The sequence below is a fragment of the Rhinopithecus bieti genome, unplaced genomic scaffold (genome assembly GCF_001698545.2).
Source record: "Rhinopithecus bieti isolate Rb0 unplaced genomic scaffold, ASM169854v2 scaffold_2350, whole genome shotgun sequence".
In the NCBI taxonomy this organism is placed as follows: domain Eukaryota; kingdom Metazoa; phylum Chordata; class Mammalia; order Primates; family Cercopithecidae; genus Rhinopithecus; species Rhinopithecus bieti.
In genome coordinates, this window is record NW_016803902.1 from 2,256,443 (window position 1) to 2,274,370 (window position 17,928).

Consider the following 17,928-nt stretch of genomic DNA (forward strand, 5'->3'; position numbering starts at 1 on the left):
TCAGGAGTCTGAGGTGAGAGGATCACTTGAGCTTGGGAGAGGTTGAGGCTGCAGTGAGCTGTGATTGCACCACCACATTCCAACCTGGGCAACAGAGTGAGACTCTGTCTTTTTTTTTTTTTTTTTTTTTGAGACGGAGTCTTGCTTTGTCGCCCAGGCTGGAGTGCAGTGGCTGGATCTCAGTTCACTGCAAGCTCCGCCTCCCGGGTTTACGCCATTCTCCTGCCTCAGCCTCCCGTGTAGCTGGGACTACAGGCGCCCGCCACCTCGCCCGGCTAGTTTTTTGTATTTTAGTAGAGACGGGGTTTCACAGTGTTAGCCAGGATGGTCTCGATCTCCTGACCTTGTGATCCGCCCGTCTCGGCCTCCCAAAGTGCTGGGATTACAGGCTTGAGCCACCGCACCCGGCCGGGACTCTGTCTTTAAAAAAAAAAGAAAAGAAAAGAAAATTCAACTGACCTGATGTTTTAAATGGACAAAAGATTCAAACAAAAGAAGACTTGGGAATATGGCAAGCAAGCCTAGCAAAAATGCTTGATCATTAGGAAAATGCAGTTTATAACCACAATGAATTCTTTCTACACAGTGAAAGTTTCAAAGATCAACAATAGTGAAGCAAGGATGTGAAGCAACAGGAATGCACATGTATTACTTAAAATGTCAAATAGTTTATATGCTTTGTAAAACAAGTTGGCAGTTTGTTTAAAAAGTTAGATATACACTACCATTTGATGGAGCAATTCTGCTTATACACAGATGTTTATAGCAGCTTTATTCATTATGATCCAAAGCTAGAAGCAATCCAGAATTACATACACAGGTGAATGTATAAACAAAATTGTGATTTATCCATGTGGTAGAATACTACCCAGCAGTAGCAAGGAACAAACAAACTAATATACACAAAAGCATACGTGAAACTGAAAATGTGTCATGCTTATCGAAGGAAGCCAGGCACAAAAAGAAGCAATACGATTCTGTTAGCATGAAACTCTATAAAATACAACTCTAATATATAATGAAAGAAAGAAAATCAGTGGTTGCTTGTGGATGGGGAGGTTTTCTCAGAATGGGCACTAATCTTTGCGGGAAGAGGAAATGTTCCATATATTGATGGTGGTGGTCAACAAAATATCTGTTTTTCAGAATTTAACAAAATTAACCTAAAATGAATGCATTGAATTGTATATAAATAATACCCAATGAAGTTAAGGAGGGACAATTTCTTTGATGGAGGAAAAAAATCCTCTGTAGTTAAAATGTACATTCTGAGAATTCAGAATTTATTAATCAGATATAAACTTAACCAGCAGCTTACATTCACCTTTCTGAAATTAACTGTTGTTTCATATTACAAAAGAAGGGGAGGTTGAAAATATTGCTAATCTTATTCGCAAGTATATAAAAACATCTAATGATTGCCACTGGTCAAGGTTAAATAATTTTTTATAGTGATAGGATTTCAGGTTTTATGTAACACTTAATGTTTTGTTGTTGATAGTGTCATTACTGTTTATAGATACATGTGTAGCTTTCACAAGTATTTGATCCTCTTAATAGCCGTGAAGTGAATAGGGTCAGTATTCTCTTTTACACCTGAGCAGCACAGGCTCAATGAAATTACTTAAAATGTTGGTGAAGATCACATAGCTGACAAATGCCAGAGAATCTGAGGGTTAAATTAGGGGCTTGGGGCTTCAAATTCTCTCAGCCTTATGACAGACACACTATTTCCCTTTAAACCATACTTTTGTATGTCTTATATGTCTGTGTTCACCTTTGTGTTGTTTTTTGTTTTAAAGACATGTAACTTCATTGACATGTTATTCTTGATAAAATTTGGATTTCTTTTCAAACTCAAGTTTTAAATATTGGTTCACTGTATTGTCATATTAACCAGAAACATTTTTGGGCATTCATGGAGTAACCATAAAATAATTATAGTGTCCAAAGAACAACTAAACTTTGATTGAAATATTTTTTGTCCCACAAAACGAGTTGTTGGCAAAAAATTATGTAATATGACTAGCTTTCAGAATCTGTTCAACCTACTAATCTAATTCATTATGATAATTTTCAGACTAAATAAACTTGAAGATACTATTACACTAATTAAAGGAAAGATTGAAGAAGTTCATCTTCCTGTAGAAAAGTGGATGTTATTATATCTGAGTGGATGGTGAGTGTTTACAGAAAAGCTACTTTCATTGGTAAAATGAAAAAACTTTTTTAAAGTAATGAATAAGATAATAGTTTTCCTGAATTTAATTATATTTGATACATGGCAGAATGGTGACATTATTTTTTAAATAGCTACATTAGATACTGTAGTGTGTAATTTTAAAAAATAGCTACAGTCTTCTTATGGTAGTTTATTCTGAAATGGCGCTTATTTATTGGCTATTCATAATCTTTAAAAGTGATAAATTATCTTTTTTATCTTAAAATCCTAATAAATTATTTTCTACTTTCTAAGTTTTAGATATCTAAGTGTTTGCCTGAAAGCCTTCAGGGACTAGTAAGAACTTATTAGGACTGTTTCATCAAAATTAACGTAATACTGCCACCGTTATCATACTGAATGTCCTATCTTTCTAATCTGTTGGGCCAAGTAATCAATGTCCATTATCACATAAAATAGAATTTATTGCTGTTATTGAAATAATAAAAGGAAGGTATGTTACATAGCTTCATAATTTGCTGTTGAAATCTTGAGTCAAGACAGAATATTTATTTTTAAATATATGAAAAATAAAATTAATGGAGGCTGGGTATGGTAACTCACACCTGTAATCCCAGCACTTTTGGAGACTGAGGCAGGTGGATCACCTGAGGTCAGGAGTTTGAGACCAGCCTGGCCAACATGATGAAACCCCATCTCTACTAAAATACAAAAATGCCAGGCATGGGGGCAGGCCCCTGTAATCCCAGCTACTTGGGAGGCTGAGGCAGGAGAATGGCTTGAACCCAGGAGCTAGAGTTTGCAGTGAACCAAGATCACACCACTGCACTCCAACCTGGGCAATAGAGCGAGACTCCACCTCAAAAAAAAAAAAATTGTATTTGACAGCTGATTTTACTTACTGATATGTCAATTTGACAGAAATAAACTGGATAGTATTTCTAATAAAGATTTTTAAATTATTTTGAAATTTTTTTTCCTAAAAGTTCTATTTGGTAGATATTTTTTCATAAAATAAATTTATCAAAAAATTTTAAAATAATGAGTTTTGCTTTATTTTTTTAATAAATTTTGAATAAACATAGTTATAATCCTGGTGAAATAGACATTTCAAGGAACTTTTGGAATATTCAGATTTAATGTAGTAGTGTAGGGAGTTCCATTCTAGAGCTGATGACAGTCACAGTTGTTGACAGTTACAATTTTGTATGTGAAACAGTATGCTGATTTTTTTTTAATGCTAAGATTGGCCTTAAACAACCTTTAGTGACAATATTAATATTCTCACACCAAAGAATTTGTATCAGCACTCTGATTTCTCATGAATTGAAAGAGTAGATATGAATTAAAAATGTAACATTTCTTTAAAGACTTGAAAAGATGCTTCCGAGAAAGCACATTTGAGGCATATACTTGACAAGAATTTTAAATAGTTTATGCTGTATATTTTACTCTTCTTGGAAAATGCATCTTTTAAATTACTCCAAAATAGACTTTATAGGCAAACCAAAAGAAAGACTTGTCCAAACTTCCTGTTACCTCAGTTGAACATTATTATATATCTGATTACAATAACTAATGGGATAGTTCTTGCTCTGCCTAGCAGAATTATACTTCGATATTGATGTTCTAGGATTTTTCACTTCCAAATCTGAAAGATGATCTAGAGTTATTAATATGCAATTGATACCTTAGAACCAGCTGGTTTAATAACTGCAGTTAGCTGGATTGAGTGAATTCATGAGATTGTCTTTATGGTGTGAACTTTGAAAGTTGTACTGTTGAAAGTTGTACTGGAATCCATTTTGTACCCTTCTGCTTTCTTCTGTACTAAGGAGGGCTAACCCTGCAGGCTGCCTTTCCGAAGCTCCAATGATGGCTGACTTCTACTGAGTTTGGGGAACCCAATGGGAAACACTAGAAACACTAAATCTCCCAAAATTTAAGAAAGGGAGAAGCCAGGGCATTTCTTCCCTTCTTTATCTCTAGTGTGTTGCTGGCAAAAGCTGTTTCTTTTGTGGTTCCACTTCCCACCGGACAGGCATGCTGTAATTCCAGCATCCACTGTGCAACCCCAGCCCTGGGTTCTTGTAGCAGTAGCCTAGGAATTATAAACTTGTGGGCATTATAAAGTCTGGTTGTCTCACTCTCTTGATGACTTCTCATATCTTTTATCCTCTGTGTAAGTGACTTTTGACATTAATTTTCCTCTATTTTAGACAGCTTTTGTGGTTTCTCTTTTCCTAGTTTGTACTTGTAACTCAGCAGTCCCCAGACTTCTTGGCACCAGGGACCAGTTTCATGGAAGACAGTTTTCCCATGGATTGGGGGATAGGGATGGGATGGTTTCAGGATAAAATTATTCCATCTTACATCATTAGATTCTCATAAGGAGCATACAGTCTAGATTCCTCACATGCACAGTTCACAATAGGGTTCATGCTCCTATGAGAATCTAATGCCACTGCTGATGTGACAGGAGGCAGAGCTCAGGTGGTAGTCCTGGCCTGCTACTTACCTCTTGCTGCGCAGTCCAGTTCCTAACAGGCCATGGACCAGTACCCGTCCATGGCCTGGGGGTTGGGGACTCTTGCTCTAACTGAAATAAAGAACACCTTTCACTTTAGAGCATTGGTTGGGTAAGATCTCTCCCTTCTTCAGGAAGGCAGTCATTGGAGTCGCTGGAGCCTGAGATGAAAGGAGCCAGTTGTTTGGAAGCCAAGATGCTTGGAAGCCAGTAATGAAAAACAAATCAGTGTGTCCAGGAAGGGATAACTAAGAACTTTTCTTCTTCCTCGCCACAAAGGTGTTACTTTTAAGCATTTGCATTATCTCACTGTCTGCCTTTCCTTGTTTTAAGTGAGTTGAAATCTAGCAACTATTTTAAGTGCTCTAGGTGGGGCATTGGACACTGAACTTATGACAGTCAGTTCTGGATGGCCTTATTTCTCTAGTGAAATGTGCATTTAAGGCCTTAAGAAGGCTTGTGCTGAATTATTTTCAATCATCTTTGTGGACTGGAAATATCATTTATGGTATCTTCTAAATCCTACAAGTCCCTAAATTTATTTAGTACTTTCATTAGGATTTTTGATTTGAGAAACTGGAAAACATTAATTACATAATTAAAGGGCAGGTATGCTTTCCAAAATTTATCCTCCATATTTCAGGCACATTGGCTGAAACAGTAGGCAAATGGTAAACAACTATTTTAAATCTGTAGCCACATTTTCATGAACCAGCATTTTAAACTTAAATTGCATAGACGCCTGTCTTTGTTTTTTTTTTACATACAACATAGTAAGGATGCAAAATCTAGAATGAACCATGGTTAAGCGTTTTTTTTTTTCTCTTTTTACAAGTATTTCCAACAAGGAAAGACAAAAATGGAATATACCCTCCAGAATTGGGCACAGATGTTTAATGGACGTGTAATCCAGTATAGCAATGTAGAAATCATATATTGCAGAGATGTACATCTGTTTTCTTCTTCTGTGGTCCACTAACTATTCCATGGCTGAATCTAAATATGTTTTTAGTCTGCACCTGTTCATGAATTTTTGTCTTTATTTTGGAAGATTTTTCTAGATAAGACTAATTTTAAAAGCTAAATTATTGCTGTTAGCATGTTATTTAATAAACGATCACTTGGCTTTTATTAACAAATTTCCAGTTTTAGGCTTGCCTTTAATTTTATATTTTCATTTTGTTTTATTTAAGAGAAGTTTTCTTTTTATTTTATATATTTAAGGTGTACAACATGATGTTTTTATTTACACAGTGAAATTATTACTGCTGTCACATTAATATGTCCATCATCTCACATACTTACCTGTCTTCGTGTATGTAATAAGAGCACCTAAAATCTATTCTCTTAAGAAATGTTTCATATACAATACGATATTACTAACTATAGACCTCATGCTCTACATTTTCATTTTCATCAGATGGAATTTCTGTTTGACAAAATTGTTTCAGTTAAATGTAAACAGTTTAATCCCCGGAAGATGTTAGTACGTATTGCCTTTTGTGTATGTGTCCTCATTTTTTACATTTTAGTCTACCAATAGAAGTTCTTGTTTTGAGAGCTGTTCTTTATTGCTTCTTATTTCTGACTGCGTAATAAAACTGTTCAAAATAAGCATCCCTAATTCTGACCCAGTAAGCCAAATTGACTCATTTGGTGTTGCTGTGTTTCCTCTCTGTTTTCAGCGTGACTTTGCAAGGACATAGAGTAAGTCCACAGGGCTTAGCATTAGTAAATGACGGAATGTGAATTGTAAGAGAACGTTCCCAGACAGAAATTCGCTGGCCTCAGACTTGTATAATTTTATGTACAGCACATTAAAGACATGGAGTTAGTATATGACAGGGTTAAGAATGTTGCTCCATAGGCAAACTACCTCCATTCTTGGGCGTGTTACCTCTCTATGCCGCAGTTTCCTTCTCTATAAAATGAAAATAACAGTATTACCTACTTCATAAGGTTTTTTGTGAGGATTAAATGAGTCAATACGTGCAAATTTCTTAGAACAGTTTCTGGCACATAAGATCTCAATAATTTAGCTATTCAGTTTTGAAAGTTATACAAACTTTTAAGTACTCTGTAACTCATGAGCGAGCTACCACACTAGCTAATTCAATAAAAGTTGAAAATAATCATATACATGAAATAAAGAATATTAATTCTTGGAGGAAGAACATTCTTAGGGCTTCTCCCTTGCTTACAGCCCTTTGTAAAAGCAGAAGACTTTCTCTTTCCATGTCTAGCATTTACTAATTGACTGTCTGTGGTTGGTGTGCAGAAGTATGAAAGTAAACTGATGGATGTGAGTGACTGGGATTTGGGGTATTCTTGGTATTTTTCCTAATGTTAGTTGAATCAACATGTATTTTATGTATATTTCAAGCATAATTCTCAGTTTGCTGCCTTGGAAACAATTTTTAGGCAGTGCTGACAATGCCTAATAATTTTAGATAAAATATAAAATTCCCATTCCACAGTACTATTTTCTAGTACTGTTAAGTGTTAACAGGGAGATATTTATAGTACTTGAACAATGAAAGAAAAATTGTGGTTCGTATTTTTTCATAGATATGCTAACATCTGAATCAAGAAAAAAACGAAAACAAAGAGAATAGAACTGTAATTAAGAATACGTCCCTTGTGTATAATTATTTTGGTCTTATAATCTATATTTTTGTTCTTGTCTATGCTCTTAACCACTTCCTAGCCTTTCTTTTATTCAATCTTCAGTAAGTTATAAAGTATTCTAATCATGGTTATTAAAAGGTTAAGTTATTCAGGAACACGAATCAATTGCCCTCATAAACATTTTTCAGGTAATCCCTCAGAGAACACAAAATGTTTGTTAATTTTGATTTTAAACTCTAAAATTCTGTTACAACTTAAAAATATTTTGTCAGTAATACCGTTTACTTCTCCCTGGGAGTAAAAGTAAACCCTTCAAATTTACAGCTTGCATTTGTAGACACACAAGCATTTATTATAAACACAAATTATCTTCTGTAAACTGTATATTGTGGATATACGCCCCGCCCCTTTTTTTTTTTTTTTGTCCATTCAACTCTTAATAGACACTTAGGTTGATTCTATATCTTGGCTATTGTGAATAGTGCTGTTGTAAACGTGGGAGTGCAGACACCTCTTTGACGTACTGATTTCCTTTCCTTTGAATATGTAGTGTGATTGCTGGATCATATAATAGTTCTATTTTTAGTTTTTTGAGGAACCTCTATATTCTTTTTCATAATGGCTGTACTAATGTATATTCTTACCAACAGTGTATATGAATTCCCCTTCTCTGCATCCTTGCATCCTTTTTTTGTCTTTTTGATAACAGCCGTTCTAACTGGCATGAAATAATATCACATTATAATTTCAGTTTGCATTTCCCTGATGATTAGTAATGTTGAGCATTTTTTAATGTACCTGCTGGCCTTTTATATGTCTTCTTTTGAGAGATGTCTATTCAGTTTATTTGCCCATTTTTGATTGCTGTTGAGTTCTTTATATATTCTGGATATTAATCTCTTGCTGGATAAATAATTTATAAATATTTTCTCCCACTCTGCAGATTGTCTCTTTATCGTTTTCTTTGCTGTGCAGAAACTTTAATTTTAGTGGCTTTTTTTTTTACTTTCAGATCTGGGGGTACCTGTACAGGTTTGTTATTTAGGTAATAACTCATGCCTTGGGGGTTTGTTATACAAATTATTCATCACCTAGGTACTAAGCCTAGTACCCAATAGTTATTTTCTTTTCTTTTATTTTTTTTCAGACAGAGTCTCGCTCTGTCGCCCAGGCTGGAGTGCAGTGGTGCTGATCGCGGCTCACTGTAAGCTCCGCCTCCCAGGTTCACGCCATTCTCCTGCCTCAGCCCCCCAAGTAGCTGGGACTACAGGCGCCTGCCACCATGACTGGCTAAATTTTTGTATTTTTCATAGAGACGGGGTTTCAATTGAGACCAGGATGGTCTCAATCTCCTGACCTCGTGATCCTCCCACCTCGTCCTCCCAAAGTGCTGGGATTACAGGCGTGAGCCACCGCGCCCAGCCCCCAGTAGTTTTTTTTTGTTTGTTTTTGTTTTTTACTCCTCTCCCTCCTCCCAACCTCTACCCTCAAGGACACCCCAGTGTCTGTTGTTCCCTTCTTGTATTCATGAGTTCTCATCATTTAACTCCCACTTGTAAGTGAGAATATGCGGTATTTGGTTTTCTGTTCCTGCATTAGTTTGCTAAAGATAATGGCCTCCAGCTCCATCCATGTTCCCACAAAAGACACGAGCTCGTTCTTTTTTATGGCTGCATCGTATTCCATGGCGTATCTGTGCCACATTCTCTTTATCCACTCTGTCACTGATGGGCGTTTAGGTTGGTTCCAATTCCGTATCTTTGCTATTGTGAATAATGCTGCAATGAATATTCACATACATCTTGCTCTTTATGGTAGAATGATTTTTATTTCTCTGGGTATATACCCAGTAATGGAATTGTTGGATCAAACGGTAGTTCTGTTTTTTTGTTTTGTTTTGTTTTGTTTTTGAGATAGGGTCTCCCTCTGTCTCCCAGGCTGGAGTGCAGTGGCGCGATCTTGTCTCACTGCAACCTCCGCCCCCCAGGTTCAAGCAGTTCTCCAACCTCGGCCTCCCAAATAGCTGGGACTACAGATGTGTGCCACCATGCTGGCTAATTTTTGTATATTTGGTAGAGACGAGGTTTCACCAAGTTGGCTAGGCTGGTCTCGAACTGCTGACTTCAAGTGATCTGTCCATCTCGGCTTCCCAAAGTGCTGGGATTATAGGTGTGCACCACCGCACCTGGCCTGGTAGTTCTGTTTTTAGCTCTTTGAGGAATCACCATACTGCTTTCCACAATGTTTGAACTAATCTACGCTCAGACAGTGTGTAAGTGTTCCCTTTTCGCTTCGATCTTGCCAGCACTCTTATTTTTTGACTTTTTTTTTTTGAGACGGAGTCTCGCTCTGTTGCCCAGAGTGTAGCTGGAGTGTAGTAGCTCAGTCTCAGCTCACTGCAAACTCCGCCTCCTGGATTCACGCCATTCTCCTGCCTCAGCCTCCCGAGTAGCTGGGACTACAGGCACCCACCACCGCGCCCGGCTAATTTTTTGTATTTTTTTAGTAGAGACAGGGTTTCACCGTGTTGGCCAGGATGGTCTCGATCTGACCTCATGATCCGCCCGCCTCGGCCTCCCAAAGTGCTGGGATTACAGGCATGAACCACCGCACCCGTCCTACTTTTTGACTTTTTAATAATAGCCATTCTGACTGCTGTGAGATGGTATCTCATTGTGATTTTGATGTTCATTTCTCTAATGATCAGTGATATTGAGCTTTTCTTCATATGCTTGTTAGCCACATGCATGTCCTCTTTAGAAAAGTGTCTCTTCATGTCCTTTGCCCACCTTTTAATGGGGTTGTTTGCTTTTTCTATAAATTTGTTTAAATTCCTTATAGATGCTGTTTATTAGACCTTTGTCAGATGCATAGTGTGCAAATGTTTTCTCACATTCTATAGGTTGCCTGTTTATTCTGTTGATGGTTTCTTTTGCTGTGCAGAATCTCTTTAGTTTAATTAAACCCCATTTGTCAATTTTTGCTTTTGCTGAAATTGCTTTTGGCGTCTTTGTCATGAAATCACTGCCTGTTCCTGTGTCCAGGATGGTATTGCCTAGGTTGTGTTTTGGAGTTTTTATAGTTTTGGGTTTTACATTTAAGTCTTCAATTCATCTTGAGTTGATTTTTGTATATGTTATAAGGAAGGGGTCTAATTTCAATCTTCTGCATATGGCTAGGCAGTTATCCCAGCACCATTTAGTGAATAGAGAGTCCTTTCCTTGTTGCTTGTTTTTGTCAGCTTTGTTGAAGATTAGATTGTGATCTTCAATCTGATTGAAGGTTGTGGGTGTGTATCTTTATTTCTGGGCCTGCTGTTCTGTTCCATTGGTCTATGTGTCTGTTTTTGTACCAGTACTGTGCTGTTTTTTATTACTGTAGCCCTGTGGTATAGTTTGAACTCAGGAAATGTGATATCTCCAGTTTTGTTCTTTTTACTTAGGATTGCCTTGGTTATTTGAGCTGTTTTTTGGGTCCATGTAAATTTTAAAATAGAAGAATGTCAGTGGTAGTTTGATAGGAATAGCGTTGAATCTATATATGACTTTGGGCAGTGTAACCATTTTAATGATATTGATCCTACTCATCAGCATGGGATTTTTTTGTAGAAGCTATTTAATTTGGTATAATCCCATTTGTCTATTTTTGCTTTTGTTATTTGTGCTTTTGAGATCATCTCCACAAAGTCTTTGCCCAGACCAATGTCCTGAAGCATTTCCTGATGTTTTCTTCTATTAGTTTAATAATTTAAGATCTTGGCTGGGTGCAGTAGCTCACGCCTATAATCCTAGCACTTTGGGAGGCTGAGGGGGGCCAATCACGAGGTCAGGAGATCGAGACCATCCTGGCTAACACAGTGAAACCCTGTCTCTACTAAAAATACAAAAAATTAGCCGGGCATGGTGGCAGGCGCCTGTAGTCCCAGCTACTTGGGAGACTGAGGCAGGAGAATGGCGTGAACCCAGGAGGCGGAGCTTGCAGTGAGCCGAGATTGCGCCACCGCACTCCAGCCTGGGCGACAGAGCAAAACTCTGTCTCAAAAAAATAAAAATAAAAATAAATAATTTCAGTTCTTACATTTAAATCTTTAATCCATTTTTAGTTGATTTGTTTATTTATCTATTTATTTATTTTCTGTCACCCAGGCTGAAGTGCCCTGGCACCGGCTCAGCTCACCGCAACCTCTGCCCCCTGGGCTCAAGCAATCCTTCCACCCCAGTCTCCTGAGGAGTTGGGACTACAGGTGTGCACCATTATACCCAGCTAATTTTTGTGTTTTTAGTAGAGATGGCGTTTTGCCATATTGCCCAGGCTGGTCTTGAACTCCTGGGCTTAAGCGAGCCACCTCCCTCAGCCTCCCAAACTATTGAAGAGAGTGTCCCTTCTCCAATGAATGTTTTTGGTACCTTTGCCAAAAATCAGTTGGCTGTAAATGTATGAATTTATTTCTGGGTTCTCCAGTATGTTCTTTTGGTCTATGTGTCTGCTTTTATGACAATATCATGCTGTTTTGGTTACTATAGCTTGTTGACATCAGGTATTGTGATACCCCCAGCTTTGCTCTTTTTGCTCAGGATCACTTTGGCTATTCAGGATCTTTTGTGGTTTCATACAAGTTTTAGGGTTGTTTATTTCTATGAAGAATGTCATTGTTATTTTGATAGGAATTACACTGAATCTGTAAATCACTTTGGCCAGTATGGTTATTTCAACAGTATTAATTCTTCCAATTCATGAGCATGGGATGAGTTTCCATTTTTGGTCTGTTCTCTTCAATTTCTTTCATTAGTATTTTGTAGTTTTCATTGTAGAGATCTTTCAACTCTTTGTTTAAACTTATCCCTAAGTATTTTATTTTACTGTAGTTATGTAAATGGCATTGCTTTCTTGATTTCTTTATTACTTCCCCTTGGTATAGAAGTGCTACTATTTTTGTATATTGATTTTGTATCATGCAGCTTTACTGAATCTGTTTGTCAGTTCCAAGAGGTTTTTAGATTTTCTGTGTAAGATCATGTCGTCTTCAAACAGGAACAATTTGTCACCCTTCTTTCCAATTTGGATGTCCTTTATTTCTTTCTCTTGCCTGATTGCTCTGGCTAGTGTTATGTTGAATAAAAGTGGTGAAAGTGTACATCCTTGTCTTATTCCATTTCTTAGAGGAAATGGTTTGAACTTGTCCCCATTCAGTATGTTGTTGGTTGTGGTTTTGTCATTGATGGCCTTTATTGTGTTGAGGTATGTTCCTTCTATGCCTAACTTGTTGAGAGTATTTATCATGAAGTGATGTTGAATTTTATCAGATGCTTTTTCAGTGTCTTTTGAGATGATCATATGGCTTTTGTCCTTCATTTTGTTGAAGTATCATGTTTATTGATTTGTGTACATTTTGTCATCCTTACATCTCTGGGATAAATCCCACTTGATCATGGCAAGTGATCTTCTGATGTGCCACAGGATTTAGTTTGCTAGTATTTTGTTAAGGACTTTTGCATCTGTGTTCATCTGGGATATTGGCCTGCAGTTCCTTTTTGCTGGTGTCTTTAACTGATCTGTGTAATGCTAACCTCGTAGAATGGGTTTGGAAGAAATCCCCACTCTTGATTTTCTGGAAGAGTTTGAGAGTAGTCGCTGTTAGTTCTTTAAATGTCTGGTACAATTTAACAGTGAAGGCATCAGGTCCTGAATTTTTCTTTGATAGACTTTTTACTACAGATTCAATCTAGTTACTTGTGTTCTGTTCAGATTTTCTATTCCTGGTTCAATCTTGGTAGGTTGTATGTGTCCAGGAATGTATCCATTTCCTCTAGGTTTTCCAGTTTGTTAGCATATGGTTGTTCATCATAGTCTCTAATAAACCTTTGCATTTCTATGGTATCTGTTTTAATGTCTATTTCTGATTTTATTTATTTTGATGTTTTCTCTCTTCTTGGTTAGTCTAGCTAATGGTTTGTCAATTTTGCTTATCTTTTTTAAAAACCAAGTTTTCTTATTGATCTTTTCTATTTTTTAAGTCTCAGTTTTGTTCAATTCTGCTCTGACCTTTATTATTTCTTTCCTTCTACTTTGTTTTTCTAGTTTTTTGAGATGCATCGTTAGGTTTTGTATTGGAAATCATTGAACTTTTTTTGATGTAGACATCTGGTGGAGCAATGGCCTTTTCCAGACTTCCTAGTGTTCCAAAGGGAAAGACTTCTACCTGTAGATGAGTTTTAGCGTTCCAGTTGGGAATGGTGTGGTGACTCTGTTTCCAGGTAGATGCAATGGTACAGCCTCTACGCAGCTTCTTGACCTGTGTTCAACATCAGCAATAATATGAGTTACTCAGTGGTATAGGCTGTAGAAGTCTGTGGCAGTGGGGGCAGCAGCGTAGTTTTTAAGGTACTCAGTTGCAACAGTTTGGGAGATCCTCCTGTTTTCATTTTTCCTACAATAGGAAGACTTAGCTGACCCTGCTGTTAGGTCTGACATGGTCTATAAGCAGCAGTAGTGGTGCTTGGAGCTGCATTGGGGCCACAGTACTGCCATCAGAGTCCCATGAACCTATTGGCACCTGGGTCTTGGAGTGCCGATTCACCCTCTGTGGCAGAGTTGGATGTAAGTTTCCCACAAGAACCAGGATCTGTGACAATGATCACCCTCCCGCAGCTCGGAACCAGACGGCTCAGTTGTAACTGTGGTTTTACCCTTGGAGTTCAAGCCACAGCACTGGCCTGACTCTGGGGTAGCAGGGATGTTCTGGAGGTTTGGGCTTGGGGGAGCAGGGTACACTGTATAGTAGTGACTCTAGACACTAGGATGGTGGGTGTTGGCTGTATCCCAGACTCTGTGAGGCTGGATGCAGCAGCAGCAGGTACCCCAGAATGGTGGAACTCAGCTGTCATTTGGGCCCTAAGGGCAGCTGGTGGCCTAAAGGCAGAGTGATGACTCTACTTCCCAAGGAAAGGGGTGTCTCTGCAGCTCGGACTCGTGGGGGTTAATCTAGCTTCAGGCAAGCAGGGTACTAGAGTTGTTGTGTAAGCTGGGGTGTCTCAGCTCAGCCACTGCTCTTGTTTCCCTGGGATGCAGGATACTGCATCAGCTCAGCCCTGGGATGCACAGATACTTAGCTTAGCCAGGTCACTGATTCACCAGAGGGTGATATGCCGCCTCACCATAGGCCTGTGGGGCATTACTGTTCTGGGTGGCCCGGGCACCATTTCTCATGATACTGGGTACTACTTCAGCTTAGGTACTGGGGTCATGGCTTCTCTGGGCAGCCAAGGCACCATTTCCTGGGATGCAGGGCACTGCTTCAACCCTGATGGCAGAGCAGTGTTACTGCTCTGAGTGGCCCTAGTACTCTTCCCAGGAGGCAGTATACTGCTGCAGCTCCAGCTCGAGGGGGTGGGGAGAGGGGTAGGTGGAGTGCCTCCACCTCTGCTTGACCCTACGTGTAAGGGTGTAACAGCTGCTCACAGCTCTGCCTGGGGAAGTTGGACCACCAGACTGGGGTGGTTCAGCAGCTTAGCCTTAGAGATGAAGGGGAGCGGTGGCTACTAGTCCCAGAAGCAAGATACACTTCAGCCATAGTTTCAGTTCCAAGATGACAGTAGCCACATAGGCCACTGGGGGCAGGACACAGTGTCAGTGTCTCTTGGGAGAGCACGGCTTTTTGGACCCCAGGCAGCTCCCTCAGCTGGCATATTGCCTATTAGGACTGCAGGTGACCCCAGTGGTGAGGTCTGTAGATGTCCAGTGTGTTGATGGAGGTTGCTGGGATCCTCTTGCTTACCTCCTTGCCATAGGGAGAAGTTCCTCCTGATTCCCACTTGATCCTGGCTGGGGTTTGGGGTTGTAGGAGACTGGTATTTTCTTTCATTCTCCATGTGGCCATCCTGAGTTTTTGTGCTCACCAGGCTTTCTGTTACTCCACTGATGTCTCCAGAGCTCTCCCTGGGTTATTTTCATTAACATAGTTGTATATTTCATTGTTCTTGCTGTCTTTGTGAAAGGGACAAGTGCTAGTGGCTTCTAGTCAGCCCTTGCTGATATCACTCTCCAAAGCCACCAATTTTAATATACATTGCTGTTTCAAAAATCGTAGTATTGGGGGAGGTGTCCATTTTAGAATTGATGAAATACTGTAAATAAGTGGAGATCATATTACCATGTTTGAAATTTGGAAGACATTGTAAAGATGTCAGTTCTCTTCATATTAGTCTGTAGATTTAATGCAATCCAGTAAAAATCCCAACCATGTTTATGTGGAGTTTGAAAATCAGCTTTTAGGTAAATGAAAAGAAGCCCAAAAGCAGCCTGTATACTTTTAAGAGAATAAGGTGGGAGGACGTGGTGTACTAGATATCAAACTATAAAGTATAATACAGCAATTAAAATAGTGTTTGACTTGTGCAAAGACTGACAAACAGACCTGTGTAACCCATACTAATAAGGTCACTTGATTTATGGTAAAGGTGGTATTACAGAGTAGTGAGGAAAGGATGATGCTGAAACAACTGAATATCTTTACTAGGGAAAATAAAAAGAAATAAGGCTTCTACTTCATAGAAAACGAAGAAATCAGTTCCAAGTGGAGTAAAGTTCTACATGGAAAAAGAGCCTTAGGAGAGAATAAAAGGGGGATACATTTATGACTTTGGATAGAGAAAATTTCTTAGTCAAAACCCCCAAAATACTAATGTTAAGAGAAAAGATAGTGGCTCACTTTTGTAATCCCAGGAGTTTGATTGGCTGAGGCAGGAGGATGGTTTAAGCCCAGAAATTCAAGACTGCATGAGCTGTGATTGCACCACTGCACTCCATCCTGGGCAACAGAGCGAGATGCTGACTCTTAAAAAGAGAGAGAGAGAGAGAGCCGGGTGCGGTGGCTCACGCCTGTAATCCCAGCACTTTGGGAGGCTGAGGCAGATGGATCATGAGGTCAGGAGATCAAGATCATCCTGGCTAATTCAGTGAAACTCTGTCTCTACTAAAAATACAAAAAAAAGGAGAAAGGGAGAGAGAGAAAGAAAAAATAAATTGGACTACATCAAAATTAAGAGATTCTGTCATAAAAATACACATTTAAGAGCATGAAAAGCAGTAACAGTCATTCTGGATGTCTTTTATGTACAGCGATGATGAGTAAATTGATATGCTTTTATCCAAATGGTTAGTATTCTACTATATGTTAAAATAGTAATATTAATTTTTCTTGAATTTTACAAAGAAAAAATTTGGAATTATATTGAAGATTCACTGAGTACTTACTATGTCCCGAGCACTGGTTACTGTTGTGTTTGGCTTTTTACTTATCCTTTATTGGATATGTGGTTTGCAAATATTTTCTCCCACTCTGTGGCAGGTCCTTTTGTCCTTTTAACAGAGTCTTTCATAAAGCAAAAGTTTTTAATATTGATAAAGTCTAATTTATCAATTATTTTTATAGATCATGCCTTTGGTATCAAGTCTAAAATTTCTTAATCTGTAGTTTCACCTCTCCCTTTTTTTTTCTTGTCTCTTGTGTTCCTTTAACGAACCCTAGTAGTCCTCAATATAATATCTGAATTACAGGTTGATATATTGTAGTAATACACAGAAAATATCAAATAAGTATGTTTATGATTCACATTTTACTTTCTGGTACTAGAAGATATTTTATGGTCATTTTATACTGCCTAAACTTGGAATCAAAGAATCCTGCTCTTTCTTTGGAAAATGATATGTAAAGACCATCATCTAGGTTCCTACAGATCAGATGTTATTAACTTTTAAATATAAAAGTCACAAATCTACACTCATATTTTCAATGTAAGATTATGGAATGTTTACTTGAAGTCTTTGATTTTATACTTGCATCTCTTTACTTCTATGCAGAAAACCTTGGTTCCTAAGATAATAATTGCTTTATCATATAGCCTATATGATATATCATATAGTTTCAGATTTTTTTTTTTTTGAGACGGAGTTTTGCTCTTTTGCCCAGGCTAGAGTAAAGTGGCGTGATCTTGGCTCACTGCAACCTCTGCCCCCCAGGTTCCAGTGATCCTTCTGCCTCAACCTCCCTAGTAGCTGGGATTAGAGGCGCCTGCCACCACGCCCTGGCAAATTTTTGTATTTTTAGTAAAGATGGGGTTTTGCCATGTTGGCAGGGCTGGTCTTGAACTCCTGACCTCAGGTGATCTGCCCACCTCAGCCTCCCAAAGTGCTGGGATTACAGGTTTGGGCCACCGCACCCAGCCAGTTTCAGAGATTTAACACCAATTTTACTACTAAACAATAAGACTTCTAAATACAGCTTAAAATTTGTTTATATTTTCTTTTCTTATAGAATATATCTCATGAGAAATGTACAGTCAAAATATTGGTTTTTTTTTTAAGTCACTTGTCACTATTTTCTCCTTTTATGTTACTAACGTGACACACAACCAGATTTCAGTATTTTCTTTTTTTCAGTTTTGGGGATGATTGCTTCTTTTTCCCTTGTTTAGTTTAATTTTCTGTTTTACTTACGCAAAAAATTACTAATTTTAGTAATTTTATGTACTTTTTTTTAATTTTAAATTATTTATTTATTTATTTATTTTTATTATACTTCAAGTTCTAGGGT

The 17,928-nt window shown here is 38.2% G+C and overlaps 1 protein-coding gene across 1 annotated transcript in view; it reads left to right on the forward strand.

Moving 5' to 3' along the window:
- PRMT3 (protein arginine methyltransferase 3) overlaps positions 1-17,928 on the forward strand; it is a 139,775-nt gene that overhangs the window by 41,342 nt on the left and 80,505 nt on the right. The window contains 2 exon segments of the mRNA XM_017858381.1: positions 2,081-2,151; positions 2,154-2,179. Of these exon segments, the coding sequence (XP_017713870.1) occupies positions 2,081-2,151; positions 2,154-2,179 (97 nt within the window).